Source organism: Hippocampus comes, unplaced genomic scaffold (genome assembly GCF_001891065.2).
Source record: "Hippocampus comes isolate QL1 unplaced genomic scaffold, H_comes_QL1_v1.1 scaffold22, whole genome shotgun sequence".
NCBI classification, from domain to species: domain Eukaryota; kingdom Metazoa; phylum Chordata; class Actinopteri; order Syngnathiformes; family Syngnathidae; genus Hippocampus; species Hippocampus comes.
The window spans coordinates 7297709-7313138 of record NW_017806175.1 but is presented as its reverse complement, the minus strand read 5'-3'; the positions used below and the strand labels follow the sequence as shown (position 1 = coordinate 7313138).

Genomic DNA, 15430 nt, shown 5'->3' with positions numbered 1-15430 from the left:
AAGTAGTTTAATCTGTTTCTTAGGCAAAAAACGCTATTTTTGCAGTGTGTAAACTTAATCCTTTAAATTGTGTATTAAATGTGCAGTCGCTCGTTAATAAATGAAATGACAAAACAAAACCACCAGCCTCATGCGTGTATCCAGCTATTAGGCGCACGTGTTTTGTAAAGTTGAGTAAAATACCTGACACTGCGTGGGAAGTAGGCGGCGGGCGTGACTTGGAGGAAAGCCACAGACAGACAGACACTCGACGAGTGCACCTCACATCAAATCACAAGACAAGACCGAACCGAAGACGGGGGTACCACACGGCGGAAGATTCCCCACCAAGTAGCCGCCCAGCGAGCTCGTTTTCCGGCTAAGGGAGTTGAATTGGACGTCGTCAGTTAGGATTTTCACAAACCACCGCAGGCTGGAGCTAAGGTGAGCCAATTTTTTTTTTGTTTCGCTTGTAGCTTAGTTAAAAGAAGGACACTTGAATAATCTTGTGACAACACAGAGAAAGTTCTGGAACCTTTTTTTTCCGAGTAAGCTCTCGAGCGAAGGAAAAATATAAGTGAGCAAAAAAAAAAAAAAGATTGAGGTCACATACAGAACCGCAAATGTCATTTTAAATGTCACTTTGGCAGTCATATGTCATTGGATGGAACAAATTGGCAACATACTTGATAAGCTCGGTGGGAAAGTGGACAACTCCGGGTAGCAAAAGGAATGAATTGCTATAACTTAATTCGTTTACCGATGTGCGCGATTTTCGAACTACTGGTTTGAGTGGTAGTTACTTTTAGAATCGACGTCATCGCACGTGGGCCAACTCAATTGTCAACTACTTCAAAGCAGGCAGAAAGTCCCCGAGTGTGCGTGTGTTCTTGATTTTTTTTTTTGTGTCACAAATCGTGCATACCAACTGAATTGGTCTAATTACTAGTTAACTGTTGAGCGTTACATAAAACGAAGTAAATACACATTGAGTATACACCCACATAACTGTCTTAAAAAAAAAAACAACTGACGTAGTGTTCACGCATAATGGGAAACTCCATAGATCGGCTAACAACTAGCATCGGTGGTGTTTTTTTTCTCGAGTTTTTCTTCATGCCTCCATGCGACGCACAATAACTAATTATCTTTTTTTTTGCCGCAATTTGAGTCCGGACGTTGTGCTGAGCCTCCGGTTGTGTACGCCATGGTCACCTGGGGGCAGCATAATGCAAACATAGAAACACGGAAAAAGAGTTTCACAATCGACTCCATAAGTTGCAGTAATATTAGCCACATCTCACGAAGGATAAAGAATATACGCCTCGTGACAAAAATTCCCATGTAAAAGCGAATTGTATGTTACAACAAAACTACTCTGGCGAGTGCAGTTTATCCCCTAAAAAATATTGTGGCGATGAAATGCTAAATGGAGCATTACCGGTACTTCCAAACAACAATACTCAAGTTAAAGTCAAAACTAGGTTGTATTGAGTATTTCTCTGACAAATATAATTCATCCCACAAAAATCATAACCAAATGTAATGGAGTAAATGTCACGTTTCCTCTTAACAGAAATACTCGAGTAAAAAGATTTCAATTTAATGGTGGAACATGCTTCAGAAACTCAGAAAGTATTTTTTGCTTTTGTGTCAAGTGCAGTGTGAACACACATGGATGTGAGGAGTCTCAATCATGCTGCCGGCTTGCAAATCTCCAAATAGGTGAGTGACACACTCACTTGCTTTTTAGGAAAAAAAAATACTTGTTCAACCCAATGTCTGACAAAAGGAAAAGTCTTTTTGGTAATCATATAACATCATCGAGGAAATGTTCACCTCACTCTCAGTGGTCAGGGGTGGGATCACTGTGAAAACACATCTGATCACTTAAGTTGTCATGACACCATTCACCACTAGTGGGCACACATCATTCGGTAGCATTTCCACCTGTTCATCTCCATCACAGAAGAAGAACTTAGAGCGGCTGTCAGCCATGATTGCTTTTTATGACATTTTCCGAGTTAATGTCACTCGAGTAAATGGAACGGACTCTCTTTCGACATGGAGAACGGATTCAACGAAACTAAACGGGATGCTACAGTTTCACACACGGTTTCATGTTAACAACATGCAACTGAAATTGAAAGTGGACAGTTCACGACAACTCATTCAACAAACTAACATAGACAAACTTAAATCAGATCATGAACGACCTTGTGTCAGAGAAGTTCGGCGTTACATGCCGCATTGCATTGTGGGAAGTGAGAAGTAAAAATCAAAAAAAGTTCAAAACCACTGTGATTTTATTCACAAGAATAGTTTGTTTCAAGTGCTTTAACTTGCCCATCCCTGGTCGGGATGATGACGACTATTACGACTGATTGTTTCATAAAACTGCATTCCGCACAAGAGAGCACTTGTTTGTATGTCAACAAAAGCAACAGAAATGTTCCCGTTGCCAGTTTGGATTATTAACTTGTCAGTACGTTTTATAACAGTAAACAGTACTTCATTGTCGCTATGGGTTCAATGGTGAACCCTCAAGGCTACGTTACAAAAATATTTAGAGAATTAAAAAATGGACCTCTGCGGTTTACTTTGTTCAGACAGTCGAAATTGGCGTTTAATTGTAAAAGTCTTCCTGCCCAGTTGGTTCCTGAGTAACAGCAACACGCCGCAAGAGGACGATGAGACCATGAGCGCCGAACAGCGAGAAGCGACCGCCACCCCCAAATTGGACTCGACCCCGCTTTACAACCGGTGGGCCTCCAGCACCTCCTCCGGGCTCGCCATGCGAAATTTGGAGCAGGACACAGAACGCGAGACGGACATGAATTCCTGCCCCGACCTGAGCGACCGTTCCTTCCCGCTCACGCCGTTTCCGAGCCTGGCGGACGGCAGCTGGCCGCAGCAGCCCGGTTTCTCCGGCGACTGGTCGGGATATCCCAGTAGCCAATTTCCGTCCAGGTCGGACCCCAAAGAACTCTGCAGCTGCTGCGGCCAGAGCTTCCAATCCGGACACAAGTTGAGCCTGGAGCAGCCGTGCTCGCTGCGCTCCGAGCCGCCCAGCCGGCACCTGACGCTGCCGCCGTACATGTGCTCGCCGCCGGGTGCCGCCTGCTGGGCCCAGTGTCCCGCCGACGCCCCCGTCGGGGGGGGCATCAAGCTACCGCGGCATCAGTACCAAGTGGCTTACGCCCCCCAGCACTGTGAGTCTCGACTTGTTGTTGCCGCGCCGATTTTCTTGTGCTGATCTCAGCTTTGGTTGTGTTGTCACAACGCAGGTGATTGCAGACCTCCCTGGGGCCGAGTCACTCCAATGTGAGTTATTTTGCTTTTGAATTCTTTACAAAGAGAGAGAGAGATGAGAGATGTGTGTGTGAGAGAGAGAGAAAGAGAGAGAGAGAGAGAGAGAGAGAGAGAGAGGCAGTACGTAGATATTTTTCAAAAACATTTTTTTTGTTTCAAACATTGATATAAAAAGCAAAAGACACCACACTATAACTAGTACATATAAAATTCAGACTGAGAGATAGTAATGAAGGCAGAATTAGTGTGTGTGTGTGTGTGTGTGTGTGTGTGTGTGTCTGTGTGTGTGTATATATTTTTTTATTCACACACAGAGACACACACACTGTATATAAAAACACAATAGACGTTGTATATTTGATGCCAAAAACAACCAAACCATAACAACTAGCTTCATGCTAACTCCATAGATGCTAATCCTAATAAGCTAATGTAAGCAGCTACACATACAAACGCAGCATACAACAAATGGGAGTTAAGTAGAGTAGATTTTAACACCAAAATGTCCAACCAAGTCATACACATTTCATCTATTGAAAGTCTGCTAGCTTGTTGCTAATATACAATGTAAAACATGAGAGACAGGCTAAAGGAAATTAGCATGTCAAACATTCAAACCACTGCTAAACATACGGAGCAGCAATATATTCTCTCTGCTGTGTGGGAACGACGATGACTGCGGAGCTTACCATCAATACTCACCACCGACTAATCATATGTAGTAACTTGTTCTACTAAATGTTTCATTCGTTTTTAATTTCAATTTTTTTTTTGCTCCAGGGGCCACAGCGTTCCGCCCGGCGAGAAACCGCCGACGCAAAGCATGTCGTTGTCCCTGGCGCAGAGTAAGTGGCCCGCGACTCAGAAAAATCGCGTGACGGGCCATCTTTAACGTTGCTGCGTGTTCAGGGAAAGTGTTCGTCACGTACGAGGCGGACGACGACGCGCACGTCAACGAGATCATCAAGTTCGTGGCCCTGCTGCGACACAACGGCTTCGACACACACGTACGAGATTTACAGAGGCTTCCCTTTCTCCACTTTTGTCACCTTGGGACGTGTACTTTCCTATTTTCTCTTATGCTCTTTTGATGAATGGAACTGTAAACAACGTTGAGGGAATTATGAACAGTTTGAAATAACGGTCATTGTTACCACAGAAACATAACGCTAAGGCACAGCAAAAAAAAAAGTCCACGACAAACTTATTTGTGTCAGTGGTTCTCAAACGTTTTTACATCAAAAACACCTTAATTAAAATATGTATGAAAGAAAGCGTGAACATTAACACTGCACTTAAATATGTGCTGCTTTCAGATTGACATATTCGAGCAGCAGTTCCGCAGCATCAGCAAGATCGACTTCATGGAGCGCTACCTCAGCGAAGTAAAAACTCGCCGCATCCTTTTTTTTATTTTTTGTCAGCTGCGCAAACTGACCGGTGTCATCCGTCCCCTCAGAAAGAGTACCTGATCATTATCATCATCAGCCCAAAGTACCACGAGACGGTCACCACCTCCCACGTCGGCCCTGACAACGACGAGAGGACTTGCAATACCGTCTACATCCACAAACAGGTCCCCAAAACCCGTACCCAATGGGAATTTTTCCCCACACTCTTCCGCATCTTGTTGACGGCGTGGCTTCTTTTCATTCAGCTTCAGAATGAGTTCATCCAGAACGGAAGCAAGAATTTCCGCTTCATTCCCATTTTGTTCCCTGGGGCGAAAAAGGTAAGACTGAACAGTAATTCTTTTAAGATCGGCACACAGACTTGTAGATGTAAATTGAAAATAAAATGGGTCCCGGGATTGAGCCTTGGGGGATCCCTTTGTTAAACATCCAGAACAGAGCAAACAATCTGTGATCCATTGTGTCAAAGGCTTTTTGAACAAATTAATAGAAAGACCAATACAATATTTCCTGCAGTCCACAGTCTCAATAAAATCGGAACAGTTTTACCTGTCAAAGTGGAGAAAGGGGTTTTAAACCCTCCTCCTGTTTGTGTTACCTGCAGCGTCACGTTCCCAACTGGCTGCTGAACACGCACGTGTACGGTTGGCCGCGCGACCGCGACGACATCCTGCGACGGCTGATGAGGGTTGAGAAGTACAACCCGCCGCCCATTGGAGAACTGCCCACCATCGTGTCCATCCCCATCTAGAACCCTTTTCTCAATAATGCTTTGAAACAATCGTTGTCAGGGCCCTTCTAGGTGGCAGGAAGTGAGGGGGGAGGAGGGGGGGGGATGCTAATGCTAAACTCATCATTCAAGCCAGGTAGTCTGTTTTATCAGTGGCTCTGCCTTGGTCAAATGACACACAGGAGTTTGTTTGCAAGTGCAGGTTTTTGCCACCCGCAAGTACGTGTGATGTCACGTCTGCAGAAGATTCTGGTTGGTTTGAGGAGTTACGGGTCGGGGAGGTTCTCCGCAAAGAACGTTCCTTGAATTTACACCAGGAGTGCTGAGAAGATGAAGAGACATTTTGGATGGGATGGATGAGGGGTGACTCACCAAGGCCAAAGGGCTCAACAGTTCATGGAATTTTGCATTGGAATTCATTTTTAAAGACTTTTGTGTCTTTTTTTTTTTTTTTTTTTTTTGTGTGTGTCTGAGAATTTCAGAACTGCCGTATAGAATCTTACCTTTACAATAAAATTTTTTGGCTCTATTTAATACAATACATCCTGATTTATAACGCGCTTTCGCAACAGCTGCAGCTGTAACAAAGCGCCTAACAAAACAGTTAACATTAAGTCAAATAATAAACACAACATAAAACATAACATAAAAACACGGACAGTCGTGCAATCTTAACCACTTTTCCCTCATACAATTTGTTGTTTGTAGCAGTTCTGGATGAAAGAGGAGAGAATCAATTTATAATAATATATAATACATATATTAATAAATCAATTAAAAAAACAATGCAATCGGAAAGACCATAATCAGTTAGATTAAAATAAATCTGAAATATTTAGAATCTCTTTTTTTTTTGAATTGCTGTAAAAGTATGGAGGGAGAAAAGAGAGAGTTCAAAAGAAAAAGGGGAGGGGGGGGCACCCCCCCCCAACTCACACCCTGTGTTTCGCACTTAATTTCAACAAATGCACTTTTCTCTCGAAAAACCGCAACGGCGTGGCGTTGCTGAGCTTGCGGTTTTTCGATGAAGACCATCTGCACTCCTTCCACCCAAATGGGGTCACTCGCCACGCGACTGTTCACACGGCATGCCCAAAAAGTGGTTTAATAATTTTATTTTCACAAAAGAGGTAACACTGCAGATGCTCATACAGACATCATTAGAAAAAAAAAAACAATCTGAATACAGTGTTTCATCTGTATATTGAAAAGTACATGAAATAATATTAATTTTAATAACAAAAAAAACATCTGTAATAAAGCTGGATTACAAAGTGACACTGGATGTAAATACATTGCGTTTAAGATAAGTACAAACACTGAAGTGCTATTTGTTCCAAAGCTACAAAATACACTTAAAAAAAGCAAGAAGCAGGTTTTATTTGATGATTTTTTTTTCTTCCAAATTTCCTTCAAGGAAAAAAGTACTATAAAATAAGTTACAGTACAGTAAGTAGCTTTTGTGTGTGTGTGTGTTTTTTTTTTTTTTTTTTTTAATATTTGTTTCTTTTCAAACTTTTTGTTCCCGTCTGGCAAGCAGAAGACCACTCTTGCAGGAATAAGAGTTTCTTCATGACACACAAACGCTTCATGACTTCGTGTGTGTGTGTGCGCGCGCGTGCGCTCGTGTGTGTGTGGAAAGTAGCACAAATACTTCATGTCATGTGATGCGGGGGCGCGCAGGTCACACGTCGTCAGCCGGCAAAGGAGGTACGTGCATGTTGAACCTTGGTCTGGTGAAAAAAGCCATCTTCTCTCTGCGGACAAATTCAAGTTGAGTCACAACTACTGCTGCGAGAGGACAAACAAACGCAGCCCATTTTTGCTGACTCACCAACAGATAATTTAGGCATTTAAGATGCGCATTTATTTTTTTTTATTACGTGTTAAGTTTTTAGTTAGCATGTTATGTAAACAAAGTGACGGCCATTCAGTAGCGTATATATTACGGAAGCTATTGCTGCCTGAAAAAAAAAAAACATGATGTGACCAATGTCATATTTGGACGTGATTGGTTTCTTCCAAAACATGAAACATATCGCGTTTATACACTAGTATCGATAGTTCTCATAACAAGGTGAAATTCCTCAACAATGTTCTACTACTCCTTCTAGAGGAATAATTCCTTAACAACTATCATTTTTTTTCATCGCATTTTTCAAGTGTTGCATTTAACGTGATAAGTTTCAGATTCCAATGTGCTAAATTTTCACATTTACACGATCGGTTTCACGTTTAATGTGATCATTATTACGTTATAACATGATCAAGTGTTGATTTCACGTGGAAATTTTACGTTGAACTCGGTTACGTTTAACGTTTTGATGCGATGGCCATCGGTTGCGGGGCAGAGAATCCTTGGAGCACCTCCACAAAACAATGACAATGTGTTCCTTTTTCTATATTTTGTCATCAAATTTGAGGGTGAGAGAATAACAGCACAGGCCGAATACGTCACGGGTCAGCCAAAAAGAAAAAAAAAAAAAATGGCGCGAGGAGCACCGACCTGAAGGTGTGAACGGGAAGCGGTTCCTTGTGGCTCTGCCCCCTCATGTGCAGGAGTTCTTTGGACGCCTTCCTGAGCCTCCTCCCAACTTCTTCCTCCTGACGCTGCTCCTGCTCGCTCTGACCCGCCTGCAACCACGGTCGGACGTGATCACGGCAAGTCACGCACGGCAAACGGCCGAAATTGCCCGGGCCGTTTCCCGGGCGACGCGGCTCACCTGTCTGTGGGCCTCCCTCAGCAGACAGCGGAAGCGCTCGTCCCTCAGGGCCCAGTGGGGGAGCTCTCCGTCCTGGCTGGCGGGGCGGCGAGTCGGCGGCGGCTCCTCCAGACGGAGCTTGAGCTCCCTGAGGGTGCTCAGCTCCTCGCTCAGCTGCCTCTGGCGCGTCCTGCAGGCCTGGAGGTCCAGCTCCAGGTCCAGGGAGGTGCGCGTGGGCTGCTCGGCCAGCGAGGAACGGTACGACTGCTGCTTGTAGCGCAGCGTCCGCCGCTCCAGCGTGTTTCGGACAAACGGCGATTTCTTTGGGAGGGTGGAACTGTCGCTGTCGCTGCGGTACAACTGTAGGCAATAACAACACATGGCATTTTTTTTTTTTAAACGCCTAAAGGTGAGCTGAATGACTTTTGCATCAAATGCTCGTATGCATGTTTTGTTGATGCAACATGGAGTTCATTTTGGTGTATATGGAAGATGCATGATTTTTGACGTTTCATGAGCCTCTCGTTCTCTCTTTTTTTTTAAGAGCTTTCCCGCCATTTTATGTGGGGGTGGGGGGTGGGGGGGGGCACTCACCCTGCAGACGTACTGACTGCGAGCTCCGGGAGAGAATGTCTGCGAGCGTACGATGGTGCTACCACGCATGAAGGGCGCCGCGTGTCCCCAGCGTGCCCCGCCCCTCTCTTTCCCCCGCACTCGCACCGCCTCTGCAAAGTGTCCCTCTGTCATGGTCGCCTTCTCCACCTGCCGGGACGCCACAAACGCGTCGTGCCGCGGATATTTGTTGTTTAAAAAAAAAATAATAAAAATTCTGCCGCAGCCTTACCTTCAGTGTGGCCGCCTTTGCCAGCGCCCGTTCGCACGGCGTGCTGTTGCTGCAGCCGCTGTCCACCGACTCGGCTTGCAGCCTCGGCAGCGGGTCCGGGTCGGCGTCAGTCCGGGACAACGGGCCGCACGAGCTCTCCTGGGATGGTGAGAGACACGGTTGAAATCCTCATGAGACTTGAGCTCCGTGAGCGTCAAAAGCGAGGCTTACGAAACATCATGGACTTAAAAAGCCTTACTATACACCACGTCTTCTTGACCATATGTGTCTTTTCCTTTTAAATGCCTTACTGTATGTAGTCTGTTTGAATTAATGCCTTACTATACATCATGTCCTAAAAAAGCCTTAATATGCATCATGTCTTCTTTAATAAAAGCCTTACTGTACATCATGCCTTTTTTAATAAATACTTTACTGTACGTCAAGATTTTTTTTTTTTTAAGCCTTACTATATATCATGTTTCTTTAATAAATGCCTTACTATATATCATGCCTTTTGTTACTAAATACCTTACTATACACCATACCCGATGGCAAGTTTATGGCTATTATGAAGTCGTGCATACCAGGGCTCTCGGTCTGTGCTCGTCCTCGGGCCCATCGTGATGTCGCCGCTGGCCTTCAGCTCTCAGCTCGGGTCTGGGAGGCTCCGCCCCGCCGAGCATTTGGACCTTCAGCCAGTGGTAGATCATGTCGGCACTCTCTTCGCACTCGGCCAGGCCCACCCGTGCTATGCCCTGCGCGCGAATACACACACATACACGATTTACATTGTAAAATGATCTGAGAACCATCTTTTTTAATAATCATCTCCCTCTCAGACTTACCAGGAGCTCCTCCTGAGCCTGCGGCCCAAGCAGGCAGAGGGACAGTTGCAGGGCGCACCCGGCCAGGGCGTTGGCAGGCACGGGAACGCGGAAGCCTTCGTTGAAGCTCAAGTGGGTCTGCGGCTCCAGAGCCGTGCAGCAGTAGAAGGCGCAGGCCCGGCCCGCGTCCGGCGCAATCAGGTGCACCTTCACAAAGCTGCCAACACACACCAAGGTTTGGCGAGTTTGCAGAAACTAACAAAATATGATTAGAACTTAACTCGGAAGCAAAATATTTTAATTGATGTCATAAAATGAAGGCAAAAATGCTTTAGAAAATATTTATAAAACAAATTAGAAGTTTCCTTGGTTTCCGCCTATGTCAATTAATATCATAAGTGAGCTTTCGGGGGTTCATTTGGGTTTTGGAGTACAGCCGTCAGTTTGAGAGCTGCAGTTTATTTCAGGACACAATACTTAGTGACCTTTTTGGGAACCTTGCACTCGACAAACACTCCATTTATTCAAAAGTAGAACCAAGACTAATACTAAAATTCATAAAACTAAAGTAAAATGAAGCAATTAAAAAATAAAAGCTAATAAAAACAAAGGAACTTGCTCTAAAAACTAAACAAAGCTAACTGAATTGAAAAAAAAAAACAACAAAAAGTCAAAATGACCCCCCGCACCCCTAAAAATATATGTATTATAATCATGCAACACACACATACTTCTCTCAAATGAGGAAAAAAAACGGACTTTTCAAAAGACAAAGCAACAGGACTCACATTTTGTATCCGTCCCTCAGGACAGACCTGCTCAGATTCTTGAGCTGGAGCAGATGAAGACGCAAAGACTGGGAGGTGGACTCCCACCTGGATCGTAGGCAAGGAGGAGAATGGGAAGGCGAGAGATGAAAAATGACAATCAAAATGGGTCTGATTGGACTACAGCGTAAGAAACGGTGACGCGTGAGCTCAGGCCGTGGCGATGAGAGTGTCGGGCTGACACCATCTAGTGGCATGCTGGTGTCACAGAAATGTATTAAAGTGACTTCCTTTAGACATGAGTGATGCTTGACAAGTACAATACAGTTATGAACAAATTTGGGGTGGGTGACAGTTACTCGCGGCGTTTCGTCATGCGCGCCTTGGCCACATGGCGGCAGTGTAATGCAGACATATGTGAAGGTAAGGTCACAACTTTTCAGGAAGCTATTTGGCCTTAGTTATATTCATTCTTTACAGAGGGGTAAACATGCTTACGAGTATTGTATTGTTTGTCTACATGTTTTGCTCCACCACTTGTGTCAAATACACCGAAACCACGATGACAATGCCATTCGTTAGCACGTCAATGGCGTTTTGTGTCATTTGTTCGCATTACACTAAACAATGTGATTTTTGCCACCATATACTGTAGCGCTTGTACTGGCAGAACGACGACGTACCTTGAAAAACGTGCAAATTGGGTCACTCAAAATTGGGTCATATGAAAAAAGAATGGAAAGAACGCAAAACAGTTTAAAGAGTAATCACTGTTAAGTACGGTCAAAATGGTGTGCTTTTAAGGGGTGTGGCCTAGTGAATGACATCAGGAGCTTGAGTTAGTCTGCGTGTGAGCGTCCGGGTGTGAGTTGTGGCCTACAGCAGCTCCTTGCGAGTGTTCTCATTTTATGTTTAAGAGCTTGACCTGTTTAAAAAAAATAAAAATGTCTGAAATTTCATCAGTGACCTCTGTCCGCTCTCCGCGCCCACATCTGAGGGCATTTCACTATCGTGAACCATTTTTTTCCACCCCAGAAGGAAACTCACAGGAGTCCCAGCTGAATCTGCGTTGGCTCGCTGGCCGACGTCTGCTCCTTCAGGTAGGACATCTCCTCAGGCTCCTCCGCCCTGGTGGAAAGCACACGAGAGCTACAAATGTTGTACTGGAGTAGATTCTTTTTTTTTTTTGGTTTGGTATCTGTACTTTGAGTATTTTAGTAATCAGAATATTGTGTTTAGACTAGTATAGAACAAAGATTTTTTTTTTTCTCCTGAGTTCCCCCCCTTCACTCACCTCCTGCCCCAGGCCTCGAAGACGCCGCTATCTGTGGCCAGAGCGTCTTCGGAGATGCCAGCCGAGACCCTCCTGGTCCTCCTGCTGCTTCTGCTGCCGCTGTTGCCGCGCAGAGTCACCCCTTCGCATGACAGTTGATGTGTGTGTGTGTGTGTGTGAATGCACAGACCCTTGTTGACCTGTCTACGCGAGTGGACAAATGTTGACATAACGCTTGGACACAACATATGTTAACATGTACATGTGACTGGAAAGTGGAATGTTTCTTTTTTCCTTGTGGGTGTGATTGCAGAGACTCACGTTTTGCACTTTGGGAATGGAGGGACGGAGGGCTTTGAAATTGGGTGTGAATGGACTGATGAGTAAGATTATTTGTATTCAGTAAGTGAATGGGCAGGCTGATGTTTTTCATGTGGTGTGGGCGAATGTGCAAATGGTAATAATAACAATTCAATTCAATCAATGCGCAAGCACTGATACCAGGTACCGGTATCGGGTCAGTACCAGCCTTATTTCTAGGACAGGTCATATGACCCAATATCAACTAATAAGTAGTATAGTAAACCCCGCCCTCAATCACAGGTTCCAGGTCTCACTATTTGGCAGATTTTTTTTTTTGTTGTTGTAATTATCATATTTTCATCTATCGCTCGTCAATGTTGGATGTATTCCCACTGTTCACCACTAGATAGCAGCACAGTTATTCAGAGATGGTGTAAATTTGAAAGGACAAGAAAAAAAATAAATTCACCACAGCCTAATTTGGGTTGAAAATGATTGAACGTCATCCTCTGTGATCCTGCTTTTTACGCCGACAGAAAGCGATAGTTGGAGGTTAATGTTACATCGGATGATTCTACACCGAGGCATTGGTACGCTGTTCGTAGAATATTTTTTTGCGTTATCCATTGCTCTTGTGCTCTCTGAAAATGTGTTTTTATTATTTTAAAAGTGTGTTTAAAGACCTAAAAAAACACATGTGCTGTAAATTCCGTAAAAACCTCACCTTGAGGGCATATAAATTGGACATTCTACATCAGGGATTGCACTTACGACGGTGGTCTGAAAAGTAACCCTCGCAATGGAGGGTGAATTCTTGGATGGATGGTTGATTTAATTGTCTTACCAGATGAGTTGAAAGCCCCCTGAGAGCCTCCATCTCTGTGGTTCTTTGCGTCGGCAGCGTGCGCGGCGACCAGGGCGACCGCCTCCTGCTGCGACTGGGCGCGCAGACCCTCCAGCAGCCCGCGCCCCGCCTGCTCCATGTACTCCTCGGTCATCTGCGAAAGGGGGCTGTCCTGAGACGTCGAGTGGTAGGGCGTCTCCATGGGCGAACTCGGCGGCGACAGCGAGGAGAGCGATGAGCGCGACGACAGCGAGGCCAGCGACTGCGGCGTGTCGTGAGCGCGCTTGGCCTTGCTGGGAGCGGACGGCTCGGGCGTGTAGGCGTCCCTGGAGGTGGCCTCCGAGGGCAGCACGAAGCGCAGGTGGGGGTCCGTCGGCTCGTCGTGGCGCTCGTACTGCGGCACGCCGTAGATGTCGCTGAAGCTGATGGAGCTGAGGGAACCGCGGCTGGATGCCAGCGAGCCGCGGCTGGATGCCAGGGAGCCGCGGCTGCTGCTGGACGACACCGTCAGGGAGCTGGCGGACAGGCTGGACGCAGAAACAGGAAGTTGAAGACGGGATGAAGTCAAGTCGGGACGCCATAGCGTCGATACCATCGGGCACACGACATCACGGATTCGATTTATGATACAATGACGGCACGAGTGCATCTGGGTGGCAAATGAGACAAAAACGTAACTGGTTCGAATGCGGTCTTTTTCTCTATCACCATCGTTTGAATGTCAATTAAATTGTTGCTTGAAAGCAGTGTTGTTTTGGACAGCCGATCGAGTCTTTTGAAAATACCTTTTAGTCCGAGTCATATTTTACTCATCTTTTATGGCTTTCTCAAACAACATGACTTGTTGGTTGTTCACGAAGGTCATGTTTGTCGGACTACCGGTAAAATATCGTTTTGCATCTTGGACCGGGCGAGAAGTCGCACTACAAGTCCATCAAGCGGCCACGCCCCGCCCAATCGTCGCATGCTTCAGTCAAGATTCAGTCCATGGGCGCAGGTCCATCGGGTCGGAGGGACGCGGCAGCTGTCAAAGTCATGCCGACATCACGGGCGTATGTGCGTTTGTCTTCTGCCACCCGCATGCGCAAGTTACGTCATGCTCTATGGAAAGCATTTATTTAATATCCTTGATATCTGGCTCAGGGTCTGGTACTAGCATACTCTCTATTATCACTTGCCGTACGAGTAGAATGACTAGTCAATATGTTTCCACAACTAGCGCCACTTCTGCGCTCCAAGCAATACGAGGGATGTGGAATAAATGCGGGAAAGCTCTTTGCATGACGACGCACCTCTTGAGCTGAGAGTGAAGGTAGGTGGTGATGCGCGTGGCCTCCTCCAGCTGTCGCAGCAACACGTTCCTCTTCTCCTGCTGCAGGAGCCTGGACGCAAACGTCGAGCAATGACACGTCAGTAAACATGCCCGCGTGGTAGTCGAAGTCGGCGTCACACTCGTAGTCATTGTCGGAGTAATAGTAAGCGGTGAGACTTCATCACAAGACCCGTCTGCTCTTCTACCAAACTCATCCAAGAAGTAGGAGAAGTAAGAGTCACAGTAGTGACAGTAAAAGAAGTTTGAGGTAGAAGGAGTGATATGTTTTTCTTTTGTTGTTGTGAGGAGTGTGGGGGTTGGACGGGGTTGGCCGACCTCTGATTGGCTCCCTGACTCTGTGAGCTGTGCGCCCGCTGCACTTCCTCCTCCAATCGGCAGCGTTCCTCCTCCAGATGACGCAGCGTGTCAGGACCGGGATTGGGGTTAGGATCAGGACCGGGACTCTGATCAGGATCGGGATCGGGACCCGGATCGGGGCCGTGAGCCTTCTTGTGCTGCTTGCTGATCATGATGATGTCGTGCAGCAGAGCTTCCTTCTCGCGCAACAGCTGCATGAAATCTCGGTCCCGGTCGGCCTCGGCTCGGCCCGACCAGCTCTCGCTGTCCAGCTGGGCCAGCTGGTGCTGGATACTCTGCACCCTGGTTGACACGCAGGGTTGCCACAGTCATGAAATAGGGAACAAACTTTTTAACAATCATAAATACGTACGTATAATATGTGTTTAAATATAAATATAAAGCCCTGCAAAAAAATGTGAAAGAAAAAAAAAATGTATAAATGCTCGAAATGATACATCTGTATCTTTGGAATTTGGGAATTATGATGTTGATGATAAAACTCTAAAAAAAATACAAAACCATGAATAAAAACTACAAACATCATATTAAATCTCAAACTGGAATAAATAAAGTAAATTGAAAAAAAATTACATCATATTGTCAACAAAATCGATTTTAAAAATAGAATATGAATATAATAATAAAATATGGAATAAATTAATTATCAAAATACTTTTTTTGACATTTAAATGTTAGCATTCTCTCTCTCTATATATACACACACACACACACACACACACACACACACACACACACACACACACACACACACACACCAATTTTTTT

General features: G+C 45.4%; 3 protein-coding genes across 4 annotated transcripts in view; 1 reads left to right on the top strand and 2 right to left on the bottom strand.

Moving 5' to 3' along the window:
• The first annotated feature begins 20 nt into the window (after positions 1-20).
• On the top strand, positions 21-5967 carry traf3ip2l (TRAF3 interacting protein 2-like). 2 transcript variants are annotated; one of them, XM_019897073.1, is made up of 10 exons: positions 21-423; positions 1643-1704; positions 2632-3191; positions 3267-3303; positions 4072-4136; positions 4201-4298; positions 4608-4676; positions 4751-4867; positions 4949-5023; positions 5308-5967. In XM_019897073.1, exons 2-10 carry the CDS (start codon positions 1676-1678, stop codon positions 5452-5454), a joined length of 1197 nt encoding a protein of 398 aa, XP_019752632.1. In that variant the 5' UTR covers positions 21-423; positions 1643-1675; the 3' UTR covers positions 5455-5967. The 2 variants fall into 2 exon arrangements, with proteins under 2 accessions (XP_019752632.1, XP_019752633.1); XM_019897074.1 differs by having other exon boundaries at positions 1638-1704.
• Positions 5968-6919: 952 nt separating this feature from the next.
• wwc3 (WWC family member 3) lies at positions 6920-14971 on the bottom strand. The gene is made up of 13 exons (XM_019897088.1): positions 14621-14971; positions 14265-14354; positions 12973-13499; positions 11847-11967; positions 11600-11680; positions 10574-10660; positions 9807-10002; positions 9546-9716; positions 8980-9117; positions 8730-8897; positions 8157-8495; positions 7940-8067; positions 6920-7190 (listed from the first exon to the last, which is right to left on the bottom strand). The coding sequence occupies exons 1-13, from the start codon at positions 14857-14859 to the stop codon at positions 7118-7120; spliced, it is 2358 nt and encodes a 785-aa protein (XP_019752647.1). The 5' UTR covers positions 14860-14971; the 3' UTR covers positions 6920-7117.
• A 218-nt stretch (positions 14972-15189) lies between these two features.
• The window catches only part of LOC109531950 (protein WWC2-like), a 34467-nt gene continuing 34226 nt past the window's right edge, over positions 15190-15430 (bottom strand). Inside the window, exon 12 of the mRNA XM_019896487.1 lies at positions 15190-15201. Coding sequence (XP_019752046.1) covers positions 15190-15201 — 12 coding nt within the window. The remainder of the gene's footprint in view (positions 15202-15430) is intronic.